The 10,877-nt window shown below is 39.9% G+C and overlaps 1 protein-coding gene across 4 annotated transcripts in view; it reads right to left on the bottom strand.

The window, feature by feature from the left end:
* Positions 1–3,311: 3,311 nt before the first annotated feature.
* PALM2AKAP2 (PALM2 and AKAP2 fusion) overlaps positions 3,312–10,877 on the bottom strand; it is a 511,246-nt gene continuing 503,680 nt past the window's right edge. For all 4 annotated transcript variants that reach the window (XM_073591310.1, XM_073591304.1, XM_073591317.1 and 1 more), the window contains one exon: positions 3,312–9,326. In XM_073591310.1, the coding sequence (XP_073447411.1) occupies positions 9,234–9,326 (93 nt within the window). In that variant the 3' untranslated portion in view covers positions 3,312–9,233. The remainder of the gene's footprint in view (positions 9,327–10,877) is intronic.

The following is a 10,877-nucleotide window of genomic DNA, read 5'->3' as shown; positions in this document are numbered from 1 at the left end:
AAAAAAAAAAATATTCAATGGGCTCAACATGCCTCTCAGCAATTTCCTTGAGGTGTCTACTTTCCAAAATGGGGTCATGGGGGGGGGGGGGGGGGGGTTGTACTGCCCTGCCATTTTAGCACCTCAAGAATTAAGATAGGTAGTCAAACTAAAAGCTGCATAAATTCCAGAAAATGTACCCTAGTTTGTAGACGCTATAACTTTTGCGCAAACCAATAAATATATGCTTATTGACATTTTTTTACCAAAGACACGTGGCTGAATACATTTTGGCCTAAATGTATGACTAAAATTGAGTTTATTAAATGTTTTTTTTTTATAACAAAAAGTAGAAAATATAATTTCTCTTTCCAAATTTTCGGTCTTTTTCGATTTATATCGCAAAAAATAAAAATCGCAGAGGCAATCAACCACCCATGAAAGCTCTATTTGTGGGAAAAAAGGACGCAAATTTCGTTTGGGTACAACATTGCATGACCGCGCAGTTACCAGTTAAAGCAGCGCAGTGCCAAATTGTAAAAAGTCCTCCGGTCATTGAGCAGCCAAATCCTCCGGGGCTGAAGTGGTTAAAATGGTGCTGGCCGCCGCCTTGCATTGTGTCATTTGCAGTTTTGAAATAACGAGATGCTACGGCCCAGTGATGCCTATTGGGATTGAGGGCAAACATCTCCCAGGAGGCATTGCAATCAGGAAATGAAGTGCCCGGCCGCGGCCAAGAGGAGGAAATGAAGATTTCAATCTTCATTATAACAGTAATAACAGGGATATGCCAAATTGTTTTCAGCACACACAGTGGCTTGGGATGCAGGGAACTTTAAAATGTGTGTGGAACTCCGCTTTAAGCAGTTTATATTTACTAAACATATTGCATTTCCATGTTCTGTGTACTGTGGGAGACCAGATATAGTGAATGCAGGCTATTGGCTTTAGTAACTAACTATTGGATTAGTATTCTAACTAATAGAAAAGACTGTTCCTTGCCAGCTTGCTTCAGAGAGGGACTGTGGAAGCAGTGGTCTCTGCAGAGATCTGACACACCCCCTGCTGAGTCAAAGCCAGAGCTCTACAATCAGCCAAGCTCACGTTCCCTGATGACTGGACAGCTAAAAGCTGACTCACAGGGGGATGTCTGATCTCTGTAGATATACCACTGCTTTCACACAAAGTGCAAGGGTCCTTTTTTTGCAGCATTCTGGCAGTGGACAGACTTTAAGAATGTGACTGCTTTATAAAGACTTTGAACAAAATGACCCTGACCCACTAAACAAGCAGTAGAGTATTGTATCAGCCATCAATTATTGCAGAAAAGGAAAACTTTTGATCTTTTGAAATAATTTAGATCCCTTTGTCAGGCTTTGTGCATTTCTGGGAAAAAAAAGGGAAGCAATTAAATATAACTATTAAAAAAAAAAAAAAAATATGTTTATATTTTACTGATCATCCTTGTAACAGTGGGGTTGACTTACTAAAACTGGAAAGTGCAAAATCTGGTGCAGCTCTGCAAAGAAACCAATCAGCTTCCAGGTTTTTTTTTGTGTCAAAGCTTAAAAGGGTTGTAAAGGTTTGTGTTTTTTCACCTTAATGCATCCTATGCATTAAAGGTGAAAAAACACCTGTCAGTGACTGGCCCCCCAGCCCCCCCATTTTATTTACCTTAACCCTCAAACTTGTCCCACAGGGACTTGCCGTCTCTCTGGTAAGGGGTTCTCGGCTGTTGATTGGATAGATTGATAGCAGCGCAGCCATTGGCTCCCGCTGCTGTCAATCAAATCCAATGATGTGGCCATCAGGGGGGGGGGATGCATTCGGCATCTATGGACGTCGAATGCTGGACGCGGGAGCGCACCTGCTAGGTAACCCCCCGGGAGAGCGCTTCTCCCAGGCAGTTATCTGATGCGGGGAGGAGCCGAGAGAGCCGCCGAGGGACCCCAGAAGACCATCATCGGGGTCACTTTGTGCAAAGTGAGCTGCACAGTGAAGGTAAATATGATAGGTTTGTGATAAAAAAAAAAAAAAACGAACCTTTAGTGTCATTTTAATTAAACAAGGTGAAGTTAGAAACTGATTGGCTACCATGCACAGCTGCACCAAATTTTGCACTCTCCAGTTTAAGACCCCTTTCACACTGAGGCGCTTTGCAGGCGCTATAGCGTTAAAAATAGCGCCTGCAAAGCGCCCTGAAACAGCGGCTTCATTCACACAGGAGCGGTGCGCTGGCAGGATGTCAGAAAAAGTCCTGTCAGCAGCTCCCTTGGAGCGCATTAGGAGCGGTGAACTCACCGCTCCTAATGCGGCCCTACCCATTGAAATCAATGGGCAGCGCCGCCGGACCGCCAGCAAAGCGCCGCTGTAGCAGCGCTTTGCAGCTGGTTTTAACCCTTTTGCGGCCGCTAGCGGGGTTAAAAGCACCCCGCTAGCGGTCGAATAGCGCCGCTAAAGACGGTAAAGCGCCACTTAAAATAGCAGCGTTTTACAGCCGATGCGGCTCAGTGTGAAAGGGATCTCACACTGCCAGCGCCCGGGTGTCGGCGGTAAAGCGCTGCTATTTTTAGCGGCGCTTTACTGCCGTTTTAGTGGCTCTTCGGGTGCTAGCGGGGCGATTTTAACCCCTGCTAGTGGCCGAAAAAGGGTTAAAACCGCCCGCAAAATGCCGCATTCAGAAATGTAAAAAGCCTGACAAAGTTAGCCAAAAGTTTAATAACTTAAGTAAGCCAATAAAGGGTATGAAACGTACTGTTGATTTAAACTGAAACTTCAATTGGACTTTAGGAACCTTGTAGTAAGTAAACTCTGGGGGCAGCTTTTGCTGACCTCCTTCTGAAAATGCTGGTTGCACGATTTCCTCTGGCTTTATTACTTTTTGGAGTTGATTGAGTAAAGGAGTAGATAATGTTTGAATTAGTAATTAGATAAAAGCTGTATATATGCAAAAAAAAAAAAAAAAAAAAAGTATTTTTCCTGCACATGGTTGAATGATTAATGTAAGCACAGCTTCTCCTTTTTCACCAAGCTAGGTGAACATTCACTTTGCCAGATGAATATTCTCTGCTCCTTCAGTAAATTAACCCCTCGGAGTCAGTGAACTAGAACAAGCATGCAAAAGTAAAGTCCTAGACTCACAATCTTGATACTTGTTCTATTCAGTGACTCTGAAGCCAGCCTCGAAGTCTCAGATCAGCATCACAGACAAGTAACTGGCATTTTTAAAAGAAGAGGTCAGCAATGGAAGCTTCCATAATTTTTCTCAGCTCCTTTTAGGTGTCAAAGGGCTGGCGAAGAAATGAAACCGTGGAATTAAAAAACACCAGAACTCCAGTTTGTGTTTTAATGAGAAAATAATTATATACTTGCATTGTATGCTTCACAATCACTATAAAACAAAAAGCTGAATAACATGTAAGTGGTTAACATATATATTTATATATAAAGCCAAGTACAATATGATTGTTTTGCCTGCCATTAAAACACAGCCATCATTTCATTGAGCTATTAAAAAAAAACCCTTTCCTCGCAAAGTATTTTGGTATCACATAAAAGCCTGCCTTTCAGCAAAGAAATATAACACAGCCAGAAAGCAATTATCCTGAAGATGCGATTCATATTCTTTTTTTAAAATACACATTTAGCTTTTCTATACATATGATATAAAAACATTTTCCTGTTCTTATATTTATGCACCCCATTTTGAAATCAACTGGAGCTTTCCAAACTTTTAAGTTCTAAGGAAAAATCAGCAGTAAAATGAATTGCATTACCAGAATCCATCTATGGATAAACAATATTTTGAAAACTGCTGATAACTACATGTACTATGCGTAAGATACTTAAAATTTTGATTTTGCAGTAGTTAAAAGGCATAATGGCAGTTATTGGTTATGCATTTCTGTAGTGTGCATCAAATATGTGATGTATCCCTTTCTAATGCTGCGTACACACGACCGGACTTTACGGCAGACTTGGTCCGGAGGACTGGAGTCCGTCGGATAATTCGATCGTGTGTGGGCTCCAGCGGACTTTTTTTCCCAAAAGTTCGACGGACCTAGAAATGAAACATGTTTCAAATCTTTCCGACGGACTTAAGTCCGGTCGAAAAGTCTGCTCGTCTCTATGCTAGTCCGACGGACAAAAAACAACGCTAGTGCAGCTATTGGCCACTGGCTATGAACTTCCTTGTTTTAGTCCGGTCGTACGTCATCACGTACGAATCCGTCGGACTTTGGTTGATCGTGTGAAGGCAAGTCTGTTCATTCGGAAAGTCAGTCGAAAAGTCCGCCCGTGTGTACGTGGCATAAGTAACACTAAGCTGCACCTTTGATGAAGTTGTCTTTTAAGCTCCCCTACCTCCTAAATGCAGCTTGTCCAGCAATGTACTTACCTTGGCCTTGATCAAATAATATTTGTTGTGTGGCCCTACCCAGTGCAGCATAGCCTTCAAAGACCAGCTCTTCTTCCAACTGAACAGGCAAACCCAGGCCCCACTCATTCCTATAAGAGAGCTGCACTCTGCAGGACTGCAGAAGATGTCATGAGTCTGGTGTAAATGCAATGTGAATGGAATGTGCAGCCAATGATTATACAAAGAAAAGCAGCCTCTTTTTCTATCATACCTATAGGCAAACAGTGCTCAATGGGAAATCCAGCCCTGACTAGGGGACAGTAATGTAAAATGTGTACAAGTGCAAATCTGCAGCAACCCCATACCAACCAGTCAAAGGCAATTGCTGACTGGTTGCAATAAACTTTAAAAAGGTATGGATAAGAAATATGAAGGAAGAGAACCTAAATCCAAACTACATTTTATATTATCAGCTGGTGCTGCAACACAGTCAACTTGGCTAAAACAAAATGAGAAAATCATCCACAGACATCAATGAACTTTGCAAACAGCATACTTTTTTCAGTTGAGGAAAAGTAACCTTGTTTTGTTCAGCAGTCAGAACACTCCAACATAAGCTTTTTTTTTGAGAATACACTAACTGTTAAATTGTGGGCGCTTTTATTTTACATAAAATAAATATAGGCAATACATTCTTGTTGCATAAAAATAGTTTTTAGTCCAGAAATTTCTTTGAAAAGTTCCCATTGTTATAAGTGATATGTAAAAACAAACAACTGCTATACTTAGGTGATTATAAAAACACACAAATAAATATGATTGTTTTCTAAAAATTGTCTTCTATCTTTGCATCTGTGGCTCGTGCGAATACCATTGTCTAGAAATACTGATTTACATGAGTGCATTAAAAGTGAGTACACGGCTTACACACAGAATAGCCAGGCTTTGTGTTCATACAGGCCATGACAAAATAAATCAGAGGCCCACTAGTGGCAATGTTTAGGAAATACTGGATATGCCTTGTAAAGTAATATTATAAGCTTCAACTCAAATAGGTTAATTTTTGTAATATTTGTTTTTTTTTTTAAGTAATCGTCTTTTCTCACAAATATTTTTAGTATGCTTAAATGTCACATGCATTAAATCATTCTCACAAGTGTCACCTGCTTTTTTCCATTTTCTACCCATAGCAAAAAAAGAAAAAAAAAAACAAAAAACGACAGTAATCCTAGAGCTATATTTGTACGATCACCATCACACCACCCAGACACACCCCACTAAAATCCCAGAGCAAGAATACAAACACTTATATTATCACTCGCTTGGTTGCTAACCCTGTCAAACCATCTACTTATGAGAAGGTAACCTTGGACGTTTTTGTGAGTAACAGTCATATTCGATAAAGGAATGCATAGTACAATGAAAATATACAAGTGCAGTAAATTAAAAAAAAAAAAAAAAAAAAAAAAAGGGAAGGATCTCAAGTGAACACAACCAGATCAGTAAAAAATAATAATTCTGACAGATTGAAGTGTGTTACTGCACTGCTTACATCCTCATTGTTCTTTGCGCTGCTTTATTGAACTCTAACAATACAAGTTGCAAGCTGCTCCATATACAGTTAATAATAAAATTATTGGTTCTAAGTATTTGCAATGCAAAGGTTCAGACTGTCAGGCAATCAAAACAGATTTGGCCACAAAGATAAAATGCATTGGAGTTGATTTACTAAAGGCAAATAGATTGTGCACTTCCAAAGTGCAGTTGCACTCGCCAAGTGCATTTGCTTAAGAGCTTAGTAACTGAGGTAAAGCTTCTTTTTACAATGAATACCCAAGGACATGCAAGGAAAATAAAAATTAAAAAAACTAGTTTTTGCTTACACATGATTGAATGATTGAAATCCACAGAGCTTTACCATATTTTACTAAGCTCTGGAGCAACTGCACTTGCAAAATGCAGTGAATCAACCTCATCTTGTTGCTAAAGGGTGTATCCCATGGCTATCTTTGGGAAGCAATGCATCGCCTCAGAAAAGCACAAAAGGACTGTTTCAGCAGTGGATTCATGGTATGTGTAAAAAAAGTTATTTTCATCTTTAAAATTAAAAGAGAAGTATGGGAATGTTATCTTTTTTCCAGAATCATACTTACTTGGGTGGATGCAGCATCGGTCCAATGCTGTATCTGTCTTCCGGTGCCTCTAAAACTGAGAACCGAGCGATCAAACCCCTCCAAATTGCTCAGTTCTCAGAGCTCCATGAGCAGAGAGCTGGTGACTGTCAGTCATCGGCTCTCTGCTCCCCCACTGCGCTCACTGGAGCACTGGGCTGTGGAGGCAGTGGGAGCGGTTGGCTCAGCCTCTCAGCAGAGAGCTGAGAGGCTGAGCCAGCTGCAGGTCCAGGCATGTGGGCAGATCCCAACCATATGGCCGTGATCTTTCCTGAGCCTGGACCGCTGTCTGCTGAAAACAGGTCACAGGAGTGCAGAACGAACTGCACTCCTGTGATCCACAGGAGAAGTGCAGCCAAATCTTCTCCTTTAAGTTATGGCAGCCCGACACAAATAAGCAGTGTTAATTTCAAAAAGCTGAAAGTTCACTAACCGTGTAACTTGCATCATTCAGGTCATCAAGACAAAAGGATGGGTAAGATGCTTATGCTTTAACTGGATATCATATACACAGTGGAAAACTGCTTTCCAACCCAATGGCACTTCTGTGTTTAGAATTTAGAGGATTTTATTACTAAGAACTGAAATTTATTTTGTAGCCAACAATTTTGACCAGTACTTTTACAACTGTCCTTATACTAAAACAATACAGTCTGCTATACAATTAAGACACTTTTAAATAAGAATGTCGCTATAACTGTATTAGGAAACCTTACTCTCTTCCAATTGTCTATATACTGGTAAGAATTTCAAATTTGTATTGCTTTGTCATATGTCAATGTATTACTAAAATATTTACAGTAAATAACATTTATACTTCCACTAGACTTGCAATGCTTCAAAAATGGCACATCATTTCAAAAATAATTTTGGAAATAATTATCGCATTGGGATGATTATCTAAAGGAGTACATTTTTTAATTAAAGCTAAACTCCAGGCATTAACCCCTTCACACACATTTTGCCTCCCTACAATTGCAATGTTTAAAAAATCCTAAACTAAAAGTCCCCTTACTTACTCAAATTTGTGGTTATGTGAGGTGCTGGGCCCAGAGTCTTCTGACATCCTAAATGCAGAGGAAGTGGGTCCTGTGCAGTGACATGGACACTTCCTACTGGCTGTTAAATGGCAGGGTAATTTAAGACTACACAGTCTGATGACCCCATGATGAGGTTACCGATTGGTGTAGATAGAGACTGCAGCACTGGATTACTGGTTACTGATTACTGTACAGAAGCAATGCCCTTAAGGGGCACAGAAGCCAGGTGTAGGTGAGTAAAATACAGCTTTTTTGTTATAGCTGGTGAAAGAGTGGGAGTAATGGGAGGGAGGAAGAGGGCTTTAACCACATGAACCTTTACTCACTTCAAACAACTAGTCATATACAGGAAGAATAGAAATATACTTCTATCACATAAATGAATGCCTGGTGTAGATACAGCTTCACTGAGTGAAGTGAAAAAAAAAAAAGTCTTCCGTATATTCATCCCCTTAGTGTCATTTAAATTGGACTGTGCTTCTGGATTTAATACTGAAGTTTGTCTTGTGTACAAACATATCAGAAAGGTTTGAAATTAAAAAATATATATATATTTATATATCACTTAGCATATATATCTCCCTACATTTTACAACTAGGCCACATTTAATCCATGATTTCCATCCCTTCAACTTATGCCTGTATTTAGTGAAAACACATCCAATATGGGGAACCCTCAGCCCTTTCGAGGTTTCAGAACATGCTACCTCTGAACAACGGTGATAACTGAGAGGCGTCATTGATTGCATCTGAATGTGCTTATCCAAGCTGAATAAAATGTAACCAGAAGAATGAGGAAACATGGGTTACGTTTGTTTGCACTTTTCTGTGCCATAATTATGGTTATATTAACAAAAAAACAAAAAAAACACAAAAAAAAAAAATGCAAAAATCTGGTTAACCCTTTAGTCCCTGAGAGCCACAAAGTGTGAACACGCATACAGTTCTTGATTATGGTGTTGTGCTTTAAATATGGAACCTTCAAAGTTGCCACTGTAGTATATATGTCTGCAATATTGATGTAGGCCTCTGAAATAAATATAGGCATATCTGGCATAAAATACCACAGAAGCAATTTATGTCAAACTATTTACAGACAAAAATCTAAGCAATAAAGGGCCAAATGGTCTTTCAGAAAAATAGAGGAACTGTTTTTTTTTTTTTCTAATTTCCTCAAACCTCCTTCAATAACCCTGTATTGTTAAAAGCAACATGTCCAATACTGCATTGTTAGATATATTGTAAATTGTTTTGTAGCACCCTGCATGTAAATGAACCTGCAAATGCATGTAAAGGGCCAATCTTTTGTCAAACGGGTGCTGCTTCCAACATGCATGTAAATACGGCAGGGCAAGACAAGGGTAAAGAATTTGAAAAGCGATCCAAAGCTGCATTTTCAAAAAAAAAAGAAAAAGAAATTGCACTGCATGTTTGGCTTTGTTCATTGTCCATGCCGAGTCCTGTTTTTAGGATCAGCCTGTGTGAGTGATCCATCTCCATTTCCTGAGAGTCCAAAGCTTAGCTGGGCCTGGCACTGCCTCCAGTGCCAGTCACTTCAAGCATGTCTTCTTTCTTATAATGTTCTGAGTAATCTCTATATGGATTGCAGAGGCTGCTTATCGTTCAATAAATATGCAATTAATGGATTCATTTTTTTTGGTTTTCTATATCTTAAATGCAAAAAGGTTATTCATCTTCTTCACGGTTGGCGTATATCCCTGCTTCCCACCGCAATGCCTGGGCACTTTTTCTACGGCTCACTCTTACTGCCTCAAGAACCTACAACAAAATAAAATAAGCCATCAATGTTCACCTGTGTAATATGTCAGTTCTGTGAAGACTGTACATGTGCACTAAACAGTCATACTTGGCAAAATTACTTGACACAAATGTTTCACTTACTAGTATTAATAGTAGGGTATATGAGTAGCTGCAACAGAAATCAAGTTATCGTATAGACTTTGATTTAATGCTGTATAAAAAAAGAAAAATCAATCCTATAATCATTGATAGCTTTGCCCAATCAAATGGAATTAAGCCCAAGTAAATTTTATGTACTTGGATAAATTTAGGAGACAGAACACTGTCTTATACAGGTGAAATACTGTCTTACAGGCCCATTGCTGGGGTAGGCACAGGTTCCTTTGACTGGTGCCAGTTTATAACAACAAGGCTATAAGTCTGTGGTTTCAGGCCAATAGAGCTGCTTACAACTAAAACATTAAAACATCCAAAATGGTTACTTTTAGCACTTAATGGCTGCGTGCTTGTTCCAACTCAGTGACTGAGTAGATCGCAGAGCCTTTAAAATTAGTTAGAAATGGCAGCTTCCATATTTCTTTAATCACAGGTTTACTTCAAATACACTACAGAAAGAAAGGGCAGCAGGGGGAGTCAGGCAATGATTGGCAGGATCAAGCAGAAGAGACTATTTCTCCAAGGGAATAGATAGTATTGTGTAACCAATATGCCACACACACACACACACACACACACACACACACAGTAACCAATAAAACTGATTATGCCAATGTAGTACTTGAAATTACTAATAATGTTTATGCTAGTCATAAAAAGTGTTGCAACAGACTAGACATAATATAAATACTAGTCTCTGTTATGGGGTCTACTCCCAAAAGACAGACAATGGGACACAAAAATCCCTACAAAAATTCCACACATTGAATTTAAGACATGCAACAAAACATGTAACTGAAAATACAACTATCTTTATAAAACACTAATAAAAAGTAATGCATATTTACAATATAGAAAAATGCAATTCTGGCCATTTGGCAGCTGGTCACTCTTCTTTGTAAGGAGGCTTTGCTGAGCCCGTGGAGTATGGATTATGCATCTATACGGATTCCAACCCAGTTCATTTTTGGATGCCAAGAATATGTACTGGTCGTTGAGGCAGGGGTGGAAGAGAGAAAAGATCCCTGGTGCCACACAAACGGAGTCCTAAGGTGGTATGAGAGAGACAACCTCAGCCTAGGCTCCCACCAGGCCACACCCAAACGTGTTTCACTCTGCTCTCCGGTGATTAGTCATGGGGAGGTGCAGCACCAGGGATCTTTCCTCTCTTCCTTCCAGTGACTACAGGAGCTGTGACGAGTGCCATCCCTTGCTGGCACTCCTGCAGCAGTTGCAGCATCGCCCACACTACTCCCTATAGTGATCAAGCCTGAGCAGCACACTAAACAAACCCTGGGTCTCATTGTGGCAGGGGTGCCAGGCTAATATGCCCTGACACTTTCTAACATCTTTTGGCAAATGCCAAAATTACAGTCCTTCTCTTATATAGAATAGGTTTGCTATGAAAAATAC

This window comes from Aquarana catesbeiana, linkage group LG01 (assembly GCF_042186555.1).
Source record: "Aquarana catesbeiana isolate 2022-GZ linkage group LG01, ASM4218655v1, whole genome shotgun sequence".
NCBI lineage: Eukaryota > Metazoa > Chordata > Amphibia > Anura > Ranidae > Aquarana > Aquarana catesbeiana.
Note: the sequence above shows the minus strand (reverse complement) of the source record. Positions and strands in the feature narration are given on the sequence as shown.